The 23858-nt window shown below is 43.5% G+C and overlaps 1 protein-coding gene across 3 annotated transcripts in view; it reads left to right on the top strand.

Annotated features, from left to right (window-relative positions):
- SAMD12 (sterile alpha motif domain containing 12) overlaps window positions 1–23858 on the top strand; it is a 239534-nt gene that overhangs the window by 58795 nt on the left and 156881 nt on the right. For 2 of the 3 annotated variants that reach the window (XM_030553741.1, XM_030553740.1), the window contains exon 3: window positions 12225–12354. In XM_030553741.1, the coding sequence (XP_030409601.1) occupies window positions 12225–12354 (130 nt within the window). The remainder of the gene's footprint in view (window positions 1–12224; window positions 12355–23858) is intronic. The other variant, XM_030553742.1, reaches the window with a different exon arrangement.

Raw genomic sequence — 23858 nt, 5'->3', positions numbered from 1 at the left:
TGTGTATATTACGTAGATAGTAGAGTTTTAATCATAAATTGTAAACCTAGGTCTTTTCATGTGTTTATGGTTGCTCTACATGATAATACTTCACCTGTCCTGTTTATGTAACACTTTAAAAATCAGCAAAAGGGTTATATAAATAAAATTTATTATGAAACAAAAGGCAAAAAACTATTATGTACATAGTTTAGTCCTATTCAGTGTCTACTCTGCGCTTCTTGGCTTGTCTCTTCTATTCATTAAATGGAGCACTTCTTGTCACTGTCCAGCAATAGTCTGCAAGCATTGATGGGCTCCATTTGCCCTGATAGCCTGCCAGGAGATTCCACTGCTGTAGTCTGGAGCCCAACAGCTCTGCCTTACTCTTGGGTAGTTCCAAATCCCTGACAAGGTCATTCAGTTCACCTTGTGTTATGAGGTGTGGTTCAGAGGAGGAGGATGGGAGAAAATGTGGGTCCTGTGATATTGATGGTTCAGGACCAGAAGTTTCATCCTCTTCCTCTTCCTCGTCTGACTCAAGTGAGAATGATTCTGGTGCATCAGGAACCGGCAGTCCTTCTCCGTGGGGTACTGGGCGTATAGCTGATGGAATGTTCGGATAATGCACAGTCCACTTTTTCTTCTTTGACACACCTTTCCCAACTGGAGGCATCATACAGAAGTAACAATTGCAGGTATGATCTGTTGGCTCTCTCCAAATCATTGGCACTGCAAAAGGCATAAATTTCCTTTTCCTGTTCAACCACTGGTGAAGATTTTTTGCACAAGTGTTGCAGCATATGTGTGGGGCCCACCTCTTGTCCTGACCTCCAGTTTTGCAGCCAAAATAAAGGTGATAGGCTTTCTTAACCATAGTGGATATACTGCGCTTTTGTGATGCAAAAGTCACTTCACCACAAACATAGCAGAAGTTATCTGCACTGTTCACACAAGTACAAGGCATCTCTGCTCACTTTGGCTAAACAGAAATGTGTCCCTTTGCAAAATCAAACAATGACAAATAAGAGAGCACGACACTGTATGATTTCTAGAGCTGATATAGGGCAATTTGTTCAGCAGAGTGATGTAAGCTTTGTTAGGATTGCATCATCCATGACTTCTAGGAATAACATGATGCAATGCATATCATGTATGACGCAATACCAGCTTCAGATTGCATCATTCATTGTTTTGTCTAAAAAGCAAGTACTGTCCAAACCCAGTCATAGATTTATTCATAGATCCAGTCAAAGATGTATTTTAGTCATTTCTGGTTTAAATTGAGATCCCTTCCCTTTATAAGTCACTTATCCTCCGCCATTCCCAAGTCAAGGATGGTATATACTGACCCAATAGCATATCCTGAAAACTAGAACCAATCAACAATTTAAAGCATCATTTTCGTTCTCAGTGACCCAGAATTAGTAAAGTTGGACTACATTTATTTCAGAAGCATTTTGGCTGTAGAGCTGTGTTATCTTTTGGGACCACAGGTCCCAGAATGCCTTGGTTCTGGGCAGAATCAGGAACCTTGACAAAGGTGGTTCTTGAATCTCACTTAAAGGGCCAGCTCTCCTTATGATATGATAGTTGATGCTTAATGCACATATTAAAAAATGTGCCTGAAAGTTGTATATATTTCTTTGTATTCTCTTCCCCCAACCACCCTTCATGTGTCACTTGTCTTCATAAATTGTGTAGTGTTGTTTTTGTGTTTGTACCGCACCTAACATAAGAAGCCTTGTTCCTGTGTTGGGCCTCTGGGCGCTACTGCATTAGAAATATTTAATAAGATCTATCTTTATAACAGAGCGGCATTTAACTCAAGGAAACTTCTTTATTTTTTTCGTACCTAGACACTCAAAGCACCTGATTGAAAAACTTGTTGGGATGATGATCAAAAACTGAATGTGACAGTGTTATATGTAGTTGTTACTCTAAAATCCCTATTCCTCTGCTCTTCGGGAACTTGCAAATTAGAGAATTAAATGTTATGCTTGGTTTCAGTATGAGGGCACAGCACTGTAAAAAATGTAGCCTATTTTTGCTGTGGATATAAGTTAATGCCAGACACATTTCAACTGAACATTCTGAAAATTTCTAAGACGATAAAAAGATTTGCAATGCGTGTTTGCTGGCAGTGGGTTTACTATGCACTGGCTGCACAACATATATCTATAAGCAGATTTCACTTCCAGATGCAAAAAGGAAAAATATGCTTTTGTACTGTGATTGTTAATAAACTTTGCTATTCAACTATCTATTGAACTGAAAAAATATCTATTGAACTGAAAAATGCATCCACTGCAGCGTTGAGGACAAACATTCTACTCCCTGGTGTCCGTCTAAGAATATCTTCTAGATTACTAAGCATTTCTTTTAGGACCGCTTACTTCCCAGGTACTTGAATGCAGCCAGGCATACACTTTTAAAAAAAAATAACAGCTATTTTTAACTGTGGAAACAGCATTCTTCTAGGGAGAAGTCAGTCATTGTTGCCCTTGAATTCTTGTGCAATAGAAGAGTTAAACTATTTAGCCTTTCATCATAAGGACATACACATGTTTCCTCCAGTCTTCAAAAATTTCACAAGTGTTTCTATAAATATAACTTAAAATTCAGCATAAAGAAGATGTTTATATTTTTGGTATGAGGCCCTGACCCTTTCTGAACAGGTTCCTGGTAGAATTCTATATTCTGACACAGGTATCGTTACTGCATGGCTTTCTTTAGTTGATGTATTTGTTTGATGTATTTGAATATGAAGGGTTCTTATCTACATGCAACCGAGACTGGTAATTTCATATTGCTACTATTTCACTCGTCTGTGAAGTTCTATCCTGCATTCCTTCATTGGTTCTCTCACAGAACTACATCTAATGATGATGACTAGGTTCTCTCACTGATCTTCATCTAGTGATGATGACACCTGGGTTCAAAGAGAAGGAAGACCAGTAAGAGTTATTCTTTAGTGAAAGTATTGAAGAGGAGGAGGACTATATTGGAGGATCATATGGGAATCTTGTGGGCTTTTGTAGGGTTCTATCACATCCTTCCTATGGCTATATATGATAGTGCTGGGAGAGATAGTGAGGGGTTTGGGCCATGATGCTGTCAACATGCTGGTGACGAACAGCTTTAGGTCTTGAATTGAGGCCTGGTGTGATGTCTCCTTTCCCTATGTTTGGCCAAATTGGGGCTGTCACTGAGGATAAACTCGATGAAGTTTGCTCCAGATAAACTGAAGACAATGTTGTCCAACTGGAGGAAAGGATTTGGAAAGCTTGGTGGGAACTGTGCTTGTCCCCATTGTGGAAGAGCATGTCAGTTAGATGTAGCACATATAGTTAGTTCTGGACTGTCAATTGCTTCTAGAGTCCAGGTGGCTGTGGTGTCCAGAAGTGTTTTTTCTCTCCTTCTTTTTCCGTACTTTTGTGGTTGGTGCAATGATTGCAACTCTTTCTCTCCAATACGCACCTTGGTCACTGTTATCTGGGCCTCTGTGGTCTCTAGAGTAGATGAATATAAAATACCCTATATAGGGCTACCCATGAATACCATTGGGATGCTTCAGCTACTGCAGAAGGCAGTGACTCATTCTTTTAGCAGGATTGGTGGTAGAGAGCACAGGATACCAGTTCAGCAGTGCTGTCCTCCTCATACAGTTTAAACAGCTGATTTCTAGAACGACTATATTACCACACACTGTTGTGGCAGCTTGGTCACCAAAAGTTCTCATGTTAACAACGCTGAGATTTAAATATCTGAGGGCATGTGACAGAGCTTTTCATGTGTTACCCAGGGTTTTCAGAACCACAGCAGGGGTAACTTAACTATTTCACTCCAGGTGGTGTCAGGAATAAATCAGTGGGAACACAAGCAATTCCGTCTGATAAGATTCATGCAAGTAAGTGTGCTCTATCTAAAACTGCAGTGTATTAGATTTAAGCACACAGAGACACAAGCAATAGGTTTAGAACATTCAAGATATTTACCTAACATCTGGAACAGTTTTCAGAGTAGTAGCTGTGTTAATCTGTATCCACAGAAAGAATAGGAGTACTTGTGGCACCTTAGAGACTAACAAATTTATTGTAGTATAAGCTTTCATGGGCTACAGCTCACTTCATGAATTCATGTAGTGGAAAATACAGAAGGAAAACACCCTCCCACACCCACACACACACACCCACACCTGGAACAGTATTGAGTAATTAACAGCAGGTTCGCAGTGGCCAGTTGCTTACCCACCGGGGAGAAAGTGTCAGGAAAAATATCTCTCAAGATGGCTTCAGAGGACCGCTCCAAAGTACACTGTATTAGCTAGTCTTTTATAACTCACTTCTAGAAAACGTATAGGTCATAATGACACCTACTAAATCATCATTCTTCTTAACTTTCAATAAACTTTTAATATCAGAGGAGCCCAGACTCAAGGTCTTCCAAACTCCAAGATTTTCAGTCTCACTTGTTTACTTTTCTTTCCCCTCTTCCTGTTCTGATTAGCAGAAACTGTAGGTAGTTTTGACCTTGCTTTTGAAAGCCTGTTTTTCAAATTATCCCTTCGTATTTTGTTAATTCATAGTGGCTGAATGAACATAATATGGTTGCAATTGGCTTGATCACATTCTGGGATGCACATAACCTCCCCCAAAATCCAGGGTTACAGATGGGCAATTCTGGAATTCACTTACCCTGCTAATCCCGTCAAGCCTAAATTTAACCTTTGAGCCAAAGCCATTCTGGAGATTTTTCTGAGGAAAAGCACTATATAGAAGTCTATTATTATTATTTATTTATTTTATTATTAGACTTTTGCCTGGTGTAGGTTGGTGGGCAAGAGTTTTATGTTGACTCTTTTTTGAAGATATGTTCTGAAATTTTGTTTGTGATAGCTGTACATTAAAGTGTTGTCTTTTCATGATAATACTCTTTCTACTCTGCTAGCAGGGCCAGCTCCAGGCACCAGTGGAGGAAGCACGTGCCTTGGGCGGCACATGCTAAGGGGCAGCATTCCACCCATTCTTGGGGTGGCACAGTCAGGGCGGCTTTTATTTGTTTTTGTTTTTTGCTTTGGCAGTTCGGGTGGCAAAAATGGTAGAGCCGGTCCTGTCTACTAGTATCTCAAGAGGATGTTAAATAGCAGCTACTAAATTTAGACATTTTTAGATCAATTCTCTGGCGAACTTGCATCCAAGAGTATCTAAAGAGCTGTCTGAAAAGCTCACACAACCATTAATGTTGATTTTCAATAAGTCTTGGAACACAGGGGAAGTGCCAGAAGACCTGAAAGCAAGCTAAAGTTGTGCCAAAAATTAAAAAGGGTAAACAGGGTGATGTAGATAATTATAGGTCTGTCAGTCTGACATTGATCCCGGGCAAGATAATGGAGCAGCTGATACGGGATTTAATTGAGAGAATTAAAAGAGAGTAATATCATTAATGCCAATCAACATGAGTTTATGGAAAATAGATCCTGCAGACTAATTTGGTAACTCTCTTGATGAGATTACAAGTTTAGTTTATAAAGGTTATAGTGTTGATGTTGTTAGACTCCTGTAAAGCAATTGACTGGGTACTGAAAGACATTTTGATTAAAAAAAAAACTAGAAAGATATAAAAATAACTTAGCGCACGTTAAATGGATTAAAAACTGACTAGCAGATCTCAATTTGAAATCGGGAATCATTATTGAACAATAATGTTGTGCAGTGGTTCTCAAACTTTAACAGCTTGAGGACTCCCATTGTGATTTTAAAAATTTTTGCAGACCCCCAAGTGCCCCCACTCAGCCCCAGGCCCCACCCCTGCCCCACCTCTTCCTGCCCCCACTCCACCCCTGCCCCCTTTCCGGCCTCTTTCTGCCCCCTCCCCCAAGTATGCCCCATCCCTGCTCCCTCCCCATCCTCCCAGTGCCTCATGCTTGCTGCTGACTAGCTATTTTGTGGTGTGCAGGAGGCACTGGGAGGGAAAGAGAGGAGCTGATCAGCAGGGCTGGCGGACCCCATGGAGTTCCCCAGACTCTAGTGTGAGAAACTCTGATGTTTCTAGTGGGGTCCCATAGGGATCAGTTCTTAGTCCTAAGCTGTTTAATATTTTTATCAATGATCTGGAAGAAAATCTAAAACAAGAAATCACTGATAAATTTTGCATCAGACACAAGAATTCGGGGAGTGCTGAATAATGAAAAGGACAGATCACTGATTCAGAGTGATTTGGATTGCTTGGTAAGATGGGTGCAAGCAAATTACATTTATTTTAATTTGGCTGATGTCGGTGCAGACATCTAGGAACAATGAATGCATGTGATACTTATAGGCTGCGGGACTCTATCCGGAGAAGCAGTGACTCTGGGAGAAAAAAAAATGGGGGTTGTGGAGGATAATAAGCTGAACATGCATCTGACGAAGTGGGTATTCACCCACGAAAGCTCATGCTCCAAAACGTCTGTTAGTCTATAAGGTGCCACAGGATCCTTTGCTGCTTTTACAGATCCAGACTAACATGGCTACCCCTCTGACAGCTGAACATGAGCTCCCCTAAGGCCAAAAGGGCAAAGGCACTCTTCGGATGCATAAACAGGGGAATCTAAAGTAGAAGTAGAAAGATTATTTTATCTCTGGAGGTGGCACCACTACTGGAATACTGCTGTTCAGTTCTCACATCCAGAATTCAAGAAGGATATTGATACGTTGGAAAAGGTTCAGAGAAGAGCCACAAGAATGATTAAAGGATTAATAGTAGATGCAAAGAGCTCAATCTATGTAACTTAACAAAGAGAATGTTAAGGGATGACTTGATTATAGTTTAAAACAGAGGTTCTCAAACTTTGGTCCATGGACCACCAGTGGTCCGCGAGCTCCATTCAAGTGGTCGTGGATAGTTCCCTCTAAGGTGCGCACCTGGGCAGCCGCACACGAGAATGAAGGGCCGCCCACCTAATTAGTGGAGTCGCGCAGGTGTGGCTCCACCAATTAAGTGCCTGGACCCTGGAGAAGATGCACATGTGAGGTGAGGTGGTGGCCTTGGGGGGGAATAGGCAGTAGGTGAGAGGAGGAAGTGGGTGAGAAGAGTGGGTAGGGGGAATTTGGGATGTGCAGGGCTGCAGGGGCCAGAGAAAGAAGTGACTTTCCCCAGCTTCAGAGCTGCGGCTGGTGGGAGAGACCCCCACTTCCTTCCCAGCCTTGGCTCTGTGGCGGGTGAGAGACCCCCCATCCTTCCCAGCCCCAGCTTGGGGGCTGCTGCATTGGGGGAGAGAGGGCACATCCATTGCGTTAGAAAGGTAAGACTACTGATATTAAAATATGAGTTGTGCACCTTTATTTGTAGAACAAAAAACAATTATTGTTAAGGTTTTTTTTTTTATATAGCGCTTTTATCCAAAGTGTTTTACAATAGTTGACTAACGGTACAAACAACATTTGGAAAGATTATTAAGTGGTCCGCCAAGACTCTTAGCAATTTTCAAGTGGTCCATGGGGGGGAAAAAAGTTTGAGAACCCATGGTCTAAAATTACCTACACGGGCAACAAATATTTAATAGGCATTTCAGTCTGGCATAGACAGGTATAAAATGATCCAATGGCTGGAAGTTAAAACTAGACAAATTCAGACTGGAAATAAGGTGTAAATTTTAAACAGTGAGAGTAATTAACAATGACTCTCCGTCACTGGCAATTTTTAAATCACGACTGGAAGTTTTTCAAAAAGATTTGCTCTAGGAATTATTTTGGGGTAGTTCTATGGCCCATGTTGTACAGGATGTTATCTTACATGATCACAGTTGTCCCTTCTGGCCTTAGAATAGATATATCTCCAATTAATTTATTTTATCTCCTAGAACTAGAAGGGACCTTGAAGGTCATTGAGTCCAGTCCCCTGCCTTCACTAGCAGGACCAAGTACTGATTTTTGCCCCAGATCCCTAAGTGGCAAGCTCAAGGATTGAACTCACAACCCTAGGTTTAGCAGGCCAATGCTCAAACCACTGAGATATACCTCCCCTTTGTAATTTAGAATCTATTAATTCCTGGTTAGTGTATTTATAAAGAAATATAACACCTAAATTCAGAGAAGGACTACAATGTACTTCCTGCTTTAAGTTTTAGAAGATTATTTAACTTCTTCCCAGAAGAGAGAGAAGATTTATTCAGCAGCCAGAGATTTTGTTATACCATAACCTCTGGATTTAGGTTAGTATATTTTCATTATATCTTTTATGGACCTAATAGGATAGGCAAAATGATAACCTGAAACTCCTCTACTCTTTTGGGCTGACAGTAATGGAGATTTCAAAACCACTTTTACAAGTTGTATCTGACAACATATATTTGCAAAAATGCTAGAACTCTGCATGATGATACCAAGAGACTCCACCCTGAGTCACAACAGATAAAAAAACAACTAGATGACTTTAACATGTAGAGATATACTTATCTCATAGAACTGGAAGGACCTTGAAGATAATTGAGTCCAGTCCCTGCCTTCACTAGTAGGACCAAGTACTGATTTTGCCCCAAACGGCCTCCCTCAAGGATTGAACTCACAACCCTGGGTTTAGCAGGCCAATGCTTAAACTGTTGAGCTATCCCTTCCCCCTTTATATTAGTTGTAAAGAAAAAAATATATTCAGCCTTCTAGTGTAAAACCAAAAGGAGATGAAGAATATGTAAGTGAAAAGAGGTGCAGCGCAAATGAGGATATATTTCAAAGTGATCTTCATTCTGTAGATTCAGTTCTTTGCTGGTGTGCATGGGTGCAGCTGCATTGGTGCTTGCAGAGACTTTTGTCCCATGTTAGTTCAAAATCACTTTGACATTAGCCAGCGTGAAATATTTACTGCTAAGTAATTGCAAATTTGTACATGTTCACTCTCCTCGACATAGTGAATACAGGCCGTTGTTACCATGGGTTGTAGAGAATATGAAATCTTTAAGAGAACACTTTCATGATTCTCTAGACTCTCTTTTGCAGGACATTTTCGATCATCGTAGCGCTGAATCTACCCCTCTAGAACCCAAATTATTCTATATAAAAAAGAAATAGTTTGGCCTGGGAAAAATATATCCAATATATATTTTGGTTGAATTAAATATATTTCAACCATGTTGTTACGCTGCAGGGGACCTAACCCAGAAGGTTTGGGGTTTACCTATGTATAAAATGTGAACTAGGGAGTTCATCTAAGCTGTAGAGAAACCAGTTTGGCAGAAATATATCCAGAGCATTAGCTCTTTTTACAAGTACATGACAGTTTTAACTGACAGCAATAGTTAGTTAAATACCAGACAAGTGTAGCATGCTGGGGAAAGAGGGGTGGAAGAGAGAGAATCCTGAAAGAGACAAAAATATTATCAGGGGGGTAGGGCAGGGGATTGTGCTGACAGAGATAAATAATACACCAAAGCAAGGAATGGATGTTAGTATGAGCGCCAAACTAAATTGAAACAACCAGTGTGAATCAGTGTTAACACCTAGCATGATGTATGATCTGTTATTCATAGACTGGTTTTGTCTTTGTCCATACTAGAAAGCACTGCTGGTTTAATCATACTGGCTTAGTTAAAGTAGCAAACCTACCTGGTGTAGATGCTGTTACACGAGTACGTTTTAGTCTGTTTCATAGGCCTGATCATAATCCTGCAATTTTGTTATACATCTTTTTAAATTCATGTACTAGATACATGAATCATTTTAATTTCTCTGTTTCTTTTCATGTTTCTTCCTGTCTTTATGTAGGAATATCTGTATATAATATTCCAAAAATAGTCTGTGAAATTGATCCTCATTAACGTGTGGTTCTGCTCTGCAAGTGATTATGTAAAACTCATTGTGGGGTGTATTGTGTCTCACTAACTACATATCAAATTTGTTATATTTACAAGTAAAATTATTGTTTTTCCTAGCTTTCAGCTGTGTGAACTCAGCCTGGGACCTGAAATTCAAGCTGGGGTCTCATCATTAGTACCAGATGTTCTGCAAGCCAAATTCTGTTCTCTGTTAAACCAGTGCAACCCAATTAGAGTGACCAGATGAGAGGAGGAAAATATCGGGACACATGGGGGGAGGGAGGGTCACTGGCAGAGCAAAAAAATAAATAAATAAAGCAGACTGCTGCCGGGGATCAAAAAAAGAAAACAACAACAAAAAATGGAGTACAGGTCTGTTACAACTTACACACATTTAACATGCGCGATTTCAGCTTTATGCTGAAGGTCCGGAGTCTGGGGGCATGGCCTCAAGTGGAAGAGGCGTGGCCTCGAGATTTAAAGGTCCTGGGGCACTGGCTGTGGCTGGGAGTCTCAGGGCCTTTAAATCACCCAGGGGGCTCCCAGCTGCAGGGGTGGCTGGTAGCCCCTGGGGCGAACTAAAGGGCCCGAGGCTCCAGCCACCCATGGAGCTCTGGGCCCTTTAAATGCCAGTCCCAGCCCGGCTGCCAAAGCTGTGGGCGGGATTTAAAGGGCTCCTCCGGGCTCCCCACCGCGGTGGGAAGCGCGGCAGAGCCCTTTAAATCCCACCCGCAGCTCTGACATTGGGGCCGGGGCCAACATTTAAAGGGCTCCACCGGGCTCCCGCCGTGACGGGAATCCCCATGGAGCCCTTTAAATCCTGCCTGCAGCTCTGACTGCCAAAGCTGCGGGCCAGCAATTAAAGGGCTCCTCCGGGCTCCTCGCAGTGGCAGGAAGCCCGGTGGAGCCCTTTAAATCCCGCCCGCAGCTCCGGCGGCCAGGCTGGGGCGGCATTTAAAGAGCTCCTCTGGGCTCCCCATGGCGGTTGGAGCCCGGAGGAGCCCTTTAAATGCCTCCCCGGCCCTGCCGCTGGAACTGCAGGTGGGATTTAAAGGGCTTGGGGATATAATTTTCAGTATACGTGGTTTTCGCTTTACGCGATAACCGCAGAACGGAACTCCCGCGTATGATTAGACTTGCCTGTACCACAAAATATTGGGACAAATTGCATCCTGACCAAACATCGGTCGGGATGCGGGACAAATGCCTAGATAATGGGACGGTCCCCATTTTATCGGGACATCTGGTCACCCTAAACCCAATTATCCCCAGACTCTGCCCTTATTGACACAGGAAGTTGCACAGGAGGTCATGAAGATTTAAAAAAAACAAACTTGACATTAGAAGCCCAGGTTGAGTTTAATGGACTAATGGATTTAATTCGTAAGCCAAACCACTTATAAATATAGCAAATTTGGTATGGACCCAATAAATCTGAAGCCCCATTAAGCCAGTTGTACAATCACTTTAAAGAATAAACACTCCCAGCTTCAGAGGAAGAGGTGTATTTTGTAATCTAGAGCATGAGCTAAGCCAGCCAGGGTCAGGCAACCTATGACATGCATGCTGAAGTTGGCACGTGAGCTGATTTTCAGTGGCACTCACACTGCCCGGGTCCTGGCCACCAGTCCGGGAGGCTCTGCTTTTTAATTGAAGCGTCTTAAACATTTGAAAAACCTTGTTTACTTTACATACAACAATAGTTTGGTTATATATTATAGACTTTTATAGAAAGAGACCCACTAAAAACATTAAAATGTATTACCGGCATGCAAAACCTTAAATTAGAGTGAATAAATTAAGACTTTGGCACACCACTTCTGAAAGGTTGCCGACTCCTGAGCTAAGCAAAGAGGCATACTCTATGCAGAGTTGGCATGGGAGAAAGAGAGCCAGGACTTGTAACATCTTGACATCCTCTTTAATAAGTTGTCTTCTGTCAAGAGTAGGATCATGTGAAAATTAGGAACATTGGCCAAATTCTGTGAAAATTGCGCACTCAGTGACTTATCATATTTGATATGAAATAATTAAATCGGCACTAAGTAGTATTTAGTATCAAAGTGTATACACTAGTCACCATTAAAAAGTTACCTCAGTAGTTGCAGCTATAGTTAAATGTTATCTCTGTGGGTAAGTGCTGACTTTTTATTGTGATCATTATGGAAAACTGGCAGAATCTGGCCCTTTGTGACTTAATTCTTTATACAAGTTAGATTCTGAACAGGTAAGAGAAAGTGTTATACTTGTGTGATACAAGGAACATGCAGAGAATCTTGCACTAGATATGGTCCCTCCATATAAATTTGAATAACTGATCCTCATATCCCTTGCACTTTTGTCACTAACGAAGGCTCCCAAATATAATGTAGCAAAATAATTCTATGAATTACATTAGAAACAAATCTGATACGTAGGGCTAAATACCATTTATTTTCCTTTTCTGTCTTTCCAGTCTGGTACTGTGAAACTGACAAAACCAGTAGCTCTGTGGACCCAGCAGGATGTCTGCAAGTGGTTGAAGAAACACTGCCCTAATCAGTATCAAATCTACAGTGAGTCATTCAAACAGCATGACATAACGGGTAAAGTATGCAGTATCAGAAGTATTTCACTTTTTTTGTTAAATTGCTTTTAACCCTGCCCTTAAATAGGGGCAAGTATACAGTAAGGACCTTTGGTAGTTAATTGTAAATTTGCTGCAGAATACACCAACTTGCCTCAACCTCAGTGAGCTGACTGTTCTCTGTTGCTGAGAAAAATAGATTTGGAAGGGATAATTCAATGGGGGAAAGGAAGGTGGGGATTAGTGTATATGTATTCTTAAGAAACTGGATCTTGCTAGACTGCCAATCCACATAGTTGTCAACTGGAGCTGATCGAAATCTGGAATTCTCATTCTGCAGGACTTCTGGAGAGGTGTGGGGGAGTTTGCAAATCAGAATGAAGACTATAAATTTCAAAATATTCCATGAGCAAAATTGTGAAACTTCATTTCAACCTTATTGAAAAGTGTTATTTCAATATGGCTAAAATGTTTCTTATAGACTCAACTTATGACATATATTATAATGCAGCAAAGTCAAAACATTTGGACTATTATATTATGTCATGCTATGATATGACATAATAGTTTACATGTTTTGAGTTTTATGTTCTAAATCAAAACTTTTCAAAAATGGTATAAACTGGCTGTGAAATTGGTATATGGGGGTCATCTTCCATCTTTGGCATCACCTTGTGGTGAGGTTGGGTGACAGGGCAACTCTGCCTCTTTGATGGGTTGCCCACCTTCTAGCCCCATAGACCAGGTCACTGGTCCTCTTTTTCCCCTCTTGCTTGTTTGGTCTCCTAAAGTATTGGACTCTGTAGCCCTATATGAGGGATCCTGGGCCCTTCAGGTATGGTTCAGTTGTTCAAGGCCTTAATAAGTCCCTTTGCTGGGCTTCGTAAGGGAATCCAGGCCTGCCCTCTGTCCTGCATTTTAGGCCAGTGACTCTGTACAAAGTGGCTGGCTCCAAGCTTTCCCAGCCTCTTACGGTTTCCCTGGCCTACTTTCTGCCATGCCTCTGAGTTACAATCTGTGGTCACCCAGTTTCCTGGGCAGCTTTTCTGTTACCAAAGGCACCTGCTCTCTGTGGTTCCTCAACCTCATTGACACCCACCACATTCTTCTGCTCTGCAGTTGTTTTATCTTTGCAACTATTGTGAGTCTCCCAATCAACCCCAGCTGAGCAGGCAGGCAGTTTCCCCATGAACCCTTCAGGCCGATACATCATGGGATCTGTAGACTCTGTGACAGGTATTTTAATTGGAAATTGTTGGTTTGGTAATTGGTTTTCTAGTCAGTTTGATGACTGGTACTTGGTTTTCTCAATTCAGGGCTGGCTCCAAGCACCAGTGTAGGAAGCAGGTGCTTGGGGCTGCCAATTCAAAGAGGCGGTACTCTGTCCCACACCGGGACGGCACGTCCGGGTCTTGGCGGGAATTCAGTGGCGCAATTGAGCTGCTTGGGGCAGCAGAAAAGCTGGAGCCAGCCCTGCCTCAATTGGTGTTCTAACTGTTCCTTTGTAATTGTTATTCAAATGGATAATTGATATTTGGTTTAGTCATTGGTTTGGTAACGGGTAATTTCCTATTATAATTGGTGGAATATCAAATATTAAACTGAAAAAACCTGAACAGCCAGGGATCTAGCTAGGAGCCAGGCTGCCCGCTTTCCTGTGGAAGAGTTCAATGTGGTTGAATCAGCATTGTCCCACTGAAAACTGTGTCATCAGAAAATTTACAGCCAGCTCTATTGTCAACATTTCAGAAGTTTTTCAGGGATAATTCTCCAAATAAATAGCGTTTTCTGTGATGAGCAAGTTCTCAGTCACCAAAACCACCCCCATTTTAAACTGAAACTGGCTGCTTTGCATGCTTTTTTCCAAAGATTGTTTATTTTTATGATTTTTTGATCAATTAAAAGTAATACATGATCATTAAAATGAATGTTAATAAAAAAACTAAAATGAAGAAAATTCAATTTGAATGGGGTTAGGGCATGTGACTTGAATGGGTCCATGGTACCAAGGACTTGGCTTTGCAGCAAGACTGGGGACTAAGGGTGGGTGGCCGGCCAGGGAGATAGCCAGGAGCTTTACTGCTCAGCTCTGCTGGCAACCTCTTTGTCTCCCCCTATGTCCATCCAACCAATTTTAAAGATCAGCAGCTGAGTCAGAGTCCCACAGATTCCTTGAAGTCCATCTGAAAGTGACTGCTCTCTAATGAACCAGAGTGGTTTGACAGACAGCAGCTGCCTCCTTAGCAGAACTGCAAGTTTTGACAATTTGGGCTTCAATTTTCACCTCTTCTGATCCCCTTGTTACTTAAACATATTAGGACTGGATGATTGCAGTGAAGTTGTTAGAAATTTGGAGCTTGCAACTGCACTAGAGGCAGAAGCCTCCTGTAACTTCAGAAAACAGAAGTAGCTGGTGTGTCTGAGCAATTCTCTTGGTTGTAGTCAACAGACAAATATTTGACTATGAAGAATAAGGGGAATAACTGTGTGTTTAACTGTAATATTTAAAAATTTGTTGTATGTGAAATGTGGATTTTGTGGGGACTGTGGTTGATTAGCTAGGGATATAAACTGGACACTAGCAAGTTTAGACTTGAAATTAGACGAAGGTTTCTAACCATTAGAAGACTGAAGTTCTGGAACAGCCTTCCAAGGGGAGTAGTGGGGGCAAAAGACATATCTGGCTTCAAGACTAAGCTTGATAAGTTTATGGAGGGGATGGTATGATGTGATAGCCTAATTTTGGCAATTAATTGATCTTTGATTATTAGCAGGTAAATATGCCCAATGGTCTGTGGTGGGATATTAGATGGGGTAGGATCTGAGTTACTACAGAGAATTCTTTCCTGGGTGCTGGCTGGTGAGTCTTGCCTACATGCTCAGGGTATAACTGATAGCCATATTTGAGGTCAGGAAGGAATTTTCCTCCAGGGAAGATTGGCAGAGGCCCTGGAGGTTTTTTGCCTTCCTCTGCAGTGTGGGGCATAGGTCACATGCTGGAGGATTCTCTGCACCTTGAGGTCTTTAAACCATGATTTGAGGACTTCAATAACTCAGACATAGGTTAGGGGTTTGTTGCAGGAGTGGGTAGGTGAGATTCTGTGGCCTGCATTGTGCAGGAGATCAGACTAGATGATCATAATGGTCCCTTCTGACCTTAAGTCTATGAATCTATGAGAAGCACCTACCTCACTAAAACAGAAAATAAGATAGATAAGAAAATAAGGTAAGACAGAAAATATTGTATTGCCTCTGTTTAAATCCATCTTGAATACTGTGGGCAGATGTGGTCGTCGCATCTCAAAAAAGATATATTGGAATTGAAAAAGGTTGCCCTTTTCTGAATAAAAATTATTAGGAGTCTGGAACAGCTTCCATATGAGGAGAGAGACTGGGATTTTTCATCTTGGAAAAGAGACGACTAAGGGGGGATTGATAGATATCTATAAATTCGTGACTGGTGTGGAGAAAGTAAATAAGGAAGTGTTATTTACTCCTTCACATAACAAGAACTAGGGATCACCAAATGAAATTAATAGGCAACAGGTGTAAAACAAACAAAATTTAAGTATTTCTTCACACAGTGCACAGTCAACCTGCAGAACTCTTTTCCAGAGGATGTTGTGAAGGCCAAGACGGTACCAGGGTTCAAAAAAGAACTAGATAAATTCATGGAGAATAGGTCCATCAATGGCTATTAGCCAGGATGGGAGGAATGGTGTCCCTAGCCTCTGTTTGCCAGAAGCTGGGAATGGATCACTTGATGATTACCTGTTCTGTTCATTCCCTCTGAGGCACCTGGCATTAGCCACTATCGGAAGGCAGGATACTGGTTATGTTCTCCCTGCCCCCAGTATGCCCCCAACCCCCCAAAAAGAGGGGTGAGTAATGACTATCAAAGCAAAATTTCACTGATGGTGAATTTGAAAGTTTTCCCCTGCAAAGTCGATAATTAATTTTCTAAAGCATTACATGGAAAACTCCAGAGAACAACTGAGTGTTATGGTGCCAGATTGGGGACCTCAAGTGCAAATCCCAACTGAGTCTTAGCTACAGAGTTGCTACCAGTCCTCCATAATATGGCATGTCCATCAATGTATATTTGTGTATATATATGGTTGTGTATAAATATAGTTTAAAAATAATAAAACACTGTTATAAAGATGTGGTCAGTCATCACTTTGACCACTTTACTTTTATGTTCTATTTTCTCTACCTATTGTTCTATTTGCTATTCTCTAGATTCTAAGATGATCATGGCAAGGTATATGCCTCCCTTTCATATGCACAGCACCTCCCACCTCATGGCAGTTACTGGAAAAAAAAATTGCACTAGCCCCGTGCTGCCTTTTTTCTGGTGCAAGCACTACATGGGGATGTTGAAATGCAAACAAAAATCTGTCTTTATTGTACCGACACATTTACATGGGAACACATTAATTGCAGATTTTATAAAACCTTAGGCCTGACTCTCCATTGTCCAGCATCTTGTGTACAGGATTGTAAAATGCTGCTGTTCTGATTGGGTAGCTTCTTTCTCAAATCTGAACCTTAGAGTCCAGGAATGAGATACTAGCATGAATTTCCCTAAGCTTAATTACCAGCTTAGATCTGATAGGCTGCCACCACCCAAAAATATAGTGTTTTGGGGCACTCTGACCTCCCCAACCTTCCCTGGGGACCCCAAGAACCCAGATCCCTTGGGTTCTTAAAACAAGGAGAAATAAACCATTTCCCCCACCTTTCCCCCTCTCAGAATTTCCCTCCCTGGGCTATCCTGAGAGATACTGATCTAACCTCTAAATCACCGTACAGAGAAGCATCTCCCTTCCCTTCCACAAAGAGGCAAACAGATTCAAGGAAAACAGAGAGATTTTATCTCTCCCCCTCCTGTCTCCCCACCCATCCTGGTGATTATCCCAATCCCCTGGGATAAAACACGAGAAACAGAGAAAAAACAGTCAATCAGGTTCTCTAAAAAGAAATCTTTTAATAAAAGAAAGAAAAAAGTAAAGAATTATCTCTGTAACTTCAAGATGTAAATATTACAGGGTCTTATAGCTTACAGACACCAGAAAGAGAATTTCCCACCAGTACCAATACAAATCAGAATATTCCCAGCAACTACACATGTAAAAGTTAACTAGCCAGATCCACAAATGCAAATAGAATTAAAGAATTAAAAAGCCTAAACCGCCTGTTTTACTTACTATATGAAAAGAAACTTAGAGAGCCTGTAGTAATGTCTGGTCTCTCTCAGACCCTCCGAGAGACGAACAAAGAACTCACACCCAAACTTCCCTCCACCCAAATTTAAAAGTATCCTGTCTTCTGATTGGTCTTCTGGTCAGGTGTCCAGTTTCTTACTTGTAACCCTTTACAGGTATAAGAGACATTAACCCTTAACACTCTGTTTATGACAGTAGCCTTTTACGCCCACTTCACGTTGTCACAACACAAGGTGCAGGGCAATGGAGGAGCAGGCCTTTATTTTTATATAGTACTCTGGCAGAATACATTTAAATTCTGGGGGGGGGAGGGGCTTTTCTTATTGCTACCCTTCTGTTATAGAGCCTGAACCTACACAGCTGAAGACAGCAGGAGTTTTGGCTTGCATTGACTTTAAAGGGAGCAGGACTGAGTCCAGGGTGAATAAAGAACAGCTATCCTTGGGAAAACCTATCAGCCTGGTGGCAGCATAATAAGGAATATGCCTAAATAACTGCTTGTTAATGTGTTTTATATTTTTAAGAAACCTTCCATCATCTCTTGGTTTTTACACAGAGCCCCTGAAGTGTGCTAATGTATCTCTTCGGTGCAAGAATCTTTAATGCTATGATCATTAAACAAACCTCATTCTGTCAAAGTAATACACAAGAGGCACGTAAACCCAAGTGAAATAATTTGATTTGGAGGCACTTGAAAGGACAGAAGCCTTTTTTTTTTTTTTTTAAATTAGAGATTTAAAGAAGCAATGAGCAGGAATCAATATAATTTTTTTAGAGACTAGAACATATTCATATGTGCAAAAATGTACATGCTGCAAATCACCTCTTAAATGCTGTCTAATTCTATAATATCAAATAGAAGTTGGCATTAAATCTTCTGTGCTGCCTTCCGCTATCATAAAAAACACATACAAATCTGGTTCTTAAATATGAGCAAATTTAACTTGTCCACTTGAATGCCAAATGTAAGGGGTTTATCATATCCGTGTGATCTCAAGATTTAAGTAACACATTTTTGGAAGGATGGTCTTCTGGTTAAGGTACTAAACTGGAAGTCTGAGAATGCCCAGCTCTGCTGTAGACTTCACTTCTGAGCTTGGGCAAGACATTTAAGGTATGTCTACACTGAGGTTAGACAACTGCAGCTGACCTGGGCTTGTGGGGCTTGGGCTAAGGAGCTGTTTAATTGTAGTGTAGATGTTCGGTAGAGTATTGTGTGGATACAAATTTATATCTATGGATGTGGATATCCGTGATATAAACTGCATGGCTGTCTTGGGAACCGTACCGGCAAAAGGAGCAGAATGTGGGGCCGACGCTCCCAGGAGCCAGCGCCCCGCACCGGCAGCTCCTCTGGCATGGCTGTACGCCCCGCCCCCCCGGGCACCAGGCTCACTGGTAGCTGTCCCTGGTCATGCTCTTGTGTTCATGTGATGCGCGCACGCCCCCAGACAGAAGATGCAGACAGCCTCATGCAAGGTGTGGGGGCAGGGCTGCAGGCGGTACAGCCATGCTGGAGGAGTTGCCATCATGAGGCGCTGGCTCCTGGGAGTGGCGGCCCATGTTCTGCTCCTTTTGCTGCTGTGGTTCCTGGGAGAGCCCTGTAGTTTGGCCGATATAGGGCTTGTCTACATCAGAAAGTTGCAGCGCTGGTGAGGGAGTTACAGCGCTGCAACTTTGAAGGTGTACACATCTGCAGGGCACCACCAGCGCTGCAACTCCCTGTTTGCAGCGCTGGCCGTACTCCCGTTTTGTCTCGGGTGTAGAGGATCCAGCGCTGGTGATCCAGCGCTGGTAATCCAATGTAGACAGTTACCAGCGCTTTTCTTGACCTCCGTGGAAGGAGGAAGCCTCTGGTAATCAAGCTGGTTTCCTTTCCCGGTTTGCTCTCTCGGTCCCGGAGCCACCCAGCAAACCGCAGGGAAGGAGACCTGCTTGCTCGGGGTTCCGGGACCGAGAGAGCAAACCGGGAAAGGAGACCAGCTTCGCCGCGGTTTGCTCTCTCGGTCCCGGAGCCAGCCAGCAAACCGCAGGGAAGGAGACCTGCTTGCTCGGGGTTCCGGGACCGAGAGAGCAAACCGGGAAAGGAGACCAGCTTCGCCGCGGTTTGCTCTCTCGGTCCCGGAGCCACCCAGCAAACCGCAGGGAAGGAGACCTGCTTGCTCGGGGTTCCGGGACCGAGAGAGCAAACCGGGAAAGGAAACCAGCTTCGCCGCGGTTTGCTCTCTCGGTCCCGGAACCCCGAGCAAGCAGGTCTCCTTCCCTGCGGTTTGCTGGGTGGCTCCGGGACCGAGAGAGCAAACCGCGGCGTTCCCGGTTTGCTCTCTCGGTCCCGGAACCCGAGCAAGCAGGTCTCCTTCCCTGCGGTTTGCTGCGTGGCTCCGGGACCGAGAGAGCAAACCGCGGCGTTCCCGGTTTGCTCTCTCGGTCCCGGAACCCCGAGCAAGCAGGTCTCCTTCCCTGCGGTTTGCTGGGTGGCTCCGGGACCGAGAGAGCAAACCGCGGCGTTCCCGGTTTGCTCTCTCGGTCCCGGAACCCCGAGCAAGCAGGTCTCCTTCCCTGCGGTTTGCTGGCTGGCTCCGGGACCGAGAGAGCAAACCGCGGGGAAGCTGGTTTCCTTTCCCGGTTTGCTCTCTCGTCCCGGAACCCCCCTTGAAGCCGCCCAACAGCGCTGCAGTGTGGCCACATCTAACACCACTTGCAGCGCTGGTTGCTGTAAGTGTGGCCACTCTGCAGCGCTGGCCCTATACAGCTGTACTAATACAGCTGTAACAACCAGCGCTGCAAAATTTTAGATGTAGACATGGCCATAGATTTGTATCTGTGCAGTGCTCTAATGTTTGGGTTGTCTGGGACCCTCTAATTTCACACACCACAATTTAACAGCCCCTTAGCCTGAGCCATGTGAGCCTGAATCAACTGACATGGGCCTGCCGTGGGTTTTTAACTGCAGTTTAGACACACTCTCTTAATCTCTCAGTAACTTAGGTACTCCATCTGTACAATGGGGATATTTCCTTTCTTCACGAAGGAGTTGCTAAGATAAATCCATTCATCTTCGTGGGAAGCCCAGATAATATGGTGATGGAGACTCTATCAGTACTTAGATAATTCACTGACATTTTGTATTTTCCTTCTGCTTGTTTCTCACACCTCTTTGTGTTCAGTTACTAGGGTGAGGCTTTCACCCCTTGGTTTGTAGAGCTTGATTAGAAATCCCAGTGAGCTCTGCTGAGCCCACATGTGTGATCCGATGGCGATGGACTGGAGCTCAGGAAACCCATGTTCTATTCCTGATTCTGTCATGGCCCTTTGTTATTCATCACTGAGGGAACAAAGGTCAGCGCTCTGCATCTATTAACAGTGGATCACTGTCTCTGGGTTGGTGATGCTGAAAAGTAACCATAGGTGAGAAAACTCTTCTTCCTCAAGTGCTTGCTCACGTCCTTTCCATCTTAGGTGTGTGCATGTTCACCGTTGCCAGAGATTTTTCCGTTGGACCAGCTCTAGTGCCCTCTGGAGTTGCATGCTCATGCGCTGGTGAAGGGGCACTGGCCACCCAATCTGCTCAGTTCCTTTTTATTGCCCAGAATGGTTGCATCAGCAAGGTTTCTTCCCGGTAATTTTTGGACTCTAATTCTTAGTTGTAGTTTTAAACATAGTTTCTAGTGTATATAGATATTGTAACTGGTGTTTGTGTAAATAGTTAGTGTAGATAAATAGTCCTTATTGTTGAGGGACTCTCTTCACCCCAGTGGCTGGGCATGCCCCAGTCTTCAGGCTTCAAACCTTGTGCCTCCTGCAGCAAACCTATGCCTGTGAGTGACTCACACTCCAGTTGCTTGAAGTGTTTGGGAGAAACTCACCTGAGGGACAGGTGCTGGATTTGTCGAGAGTTTAGACCCTGCATTAAAGAGGACAGAGAAATAAGGGCCAAGACTATCTTTATGGAAGCCATTTTCAGACCAGCCTCAGAGCCACGCCGCTCCAGTTCTGCACCTTCCACTTCGGCTTTGGTGCAAAGTGCTCTTCTGGCACTGTGCTCTTCCTGGCACAGTTCACCATCTCCGGTGCCAAGGAAGAAGCACAAAAAGCAACACCCCGACTGAGGGCACTCGCTGGTGCAGAAAAAGGACAAGCAGGGGGAAGGCACCACAGTGCAACCCACGCTGGGACACCCCTCCATCCCTGGTCCCATGGTGGCACCATTGACTCCCGCCCAGAGTGCTGAATCTGGTGTGAGGCCCTCCACTTAAACCTGGAAACCACTGCGGTACCAGCAGCCTGACTGACCTTGACCCAGAAGGTTTTGCAGCAGCCAGGGATTTATTATCTCTCCCGGTCCCCCTAACTCTGATGGGACAGCTGCCGGCTCCGATTGTTATGTTTATAAGAAGCACATGGAATCTTTTTTTCAAGGGGATAAAGCAATATGCCGCGTTTATTGAGAGTACAAGTTAAGCATTAAAATCAGCATATGCTTACACTCTCTCTCGAGGGAGGGGAGGAGCTGGAGCTGGGTCTCTATTGGATTCATCCGATGTTGATGTAGAATGAACCCAAAGTCCCATGGCAATACACCCTTCTTTTATACTATAAGTTCTCAGACAAGTCTATGGACCTTGTTATGTGACACCGGAGCTGATTAATCACGAGGTAGTCAAGTTGCTCCCAATCAGCATTATTTTGGGTTGTTACTGGCTTCACTCCCCTGGCTCCACTCTTTATCTTATCCTTGGGGCATATGCCTTTGCTTTAGAGTCGTCAATCTGCCATCTGATTGATTCTGATAATAAAGTTGGTGCCTCTTGACTTCTCCACTCCCATCTCGACCATTCAGCCCATCAGTACTGGCGCCCCCTGTCTCTCATCTGTTAGCATGACATATATTCTTCACTCACACACAAAAGAGTAAATAATTTCAAAAACAAGACTTATTACCAAGCAACGCTTCTAACCTCCTATACACAATCATTAATATGTAAAGCAGAATAAAACCAAAACAATTTCTTCTTACTAATTCATAACTAACAAAATAAGCAAAATGGAAAAATGTTACTACTTAGAACAATTCTCATATTATTACTTAAGACAATTCTCTCCATTAGGCTTTGGCCTACACGATGACCAGGAACAGGAAGGAGCTCCTTACTGGCACTGGGCCCAGTGGCACCTTCTAGGGGCAAGCCAGCCCTGATCTCATTGTCCTGACCATCTCCAGTCTGCCACCAGTCCCTGAACCCTCGGCACCATACAGAGGCAGAGACGGGTATCACTTCACAGAGGGAGGACTTTTTGAGTCTGAAGGGACTCCTTGTGCGGGTCTCCCCTGCCGGCACCTGGCCAACAGGTTAGTAGCTATACTGGAACCTTGGGGGTTTCCCCTGGTACTGGGTCCTTCCTCCCATTGATTTTACTCGGTGGTTTTGAAGAGACAGCCTATTGCCTCTTCCCTTTCAGCACCGGACCCCAACTCCGGTACCAACTCCAGTATCAACGTTCAGGATATGTCTCCCAGGGATGTCACTGAGGATGAGGAAGAAGCCCCTCCTCCAGCGCAAGCCACTGCCTCCTCCCCAGATGAGGCCATCTTGGGGCCCAGTAGCTTGCTTCCTCAGCACCACTTCAGGGCCCATCAGGACTTTTTTCTGAAGTGGATAGAAGCTAATCTGAGGCTGGAGATTGAGGCACTTAAGGAAACATCCCACAGCTTTGACATTCTGACTTCAGCAGCTCCCTCCAAAGTGGTCTTATCCATTAATGAGGCTGTAATGGGTCTGGTCAAGGCCCTCTGGAAAACTCTTCCTTCTCTGCCCCCCACCTCAAAGAGGGCAGAAAAAATATTATATGCCAGCACCTGTACTCGCATCCTCTCTCCCAGGGTCCCTTGTTGTGTTGGCAGCCAATGAGAGGAACAGGCAGGGCCAGGTAAGCACTACCCCCAAACAAAAAGATGCAAAAAAAATGGATTCAAAGGGTAGCCTTTAACTGCATTACTCTAACCAGCAAACTTTGCTGGTGAGATACATTTACAATCTGTGGAACTCCTTGGAAAAGTTCAAAGACTCTCTGCCTCAAGATTAGAGGCAAGAATTTATTGCCCTCTTGGAAGGTAAGAATATAACCAGGACATCTCTCCAGGCAGCTCTGGATGCAGCTGATGCACCAGTGAGGACAGTGACCTCTGCTGTCACCATGAGGTGGTGTTCTTGGCTCCAGTCCTCAGGACTTCCTGACGAGGTCCAACAATCCATCCAGGACCTCTGTTTTGAAAGCATCTTGATATTTTCAGAGT

This window comes from Gopherus evgoodei, chromosome 2 (assembly GCF_007399415.2).
Source record: "Gopherus evgoodei ecotype Sinaloan lineage chromosome 2, rGopEvg1_v1.p, whole genome shotgun sequence".
NCBI lineage: Eukaryota > Metazoa > Chordata > Testudines > Testudinidae > Gopherus > Gopherus evgoodei.
Note: the sequence above shows the minus strand (reverse complement) of the source record. Positions and strands in the feature narration are given on the sequence as shown.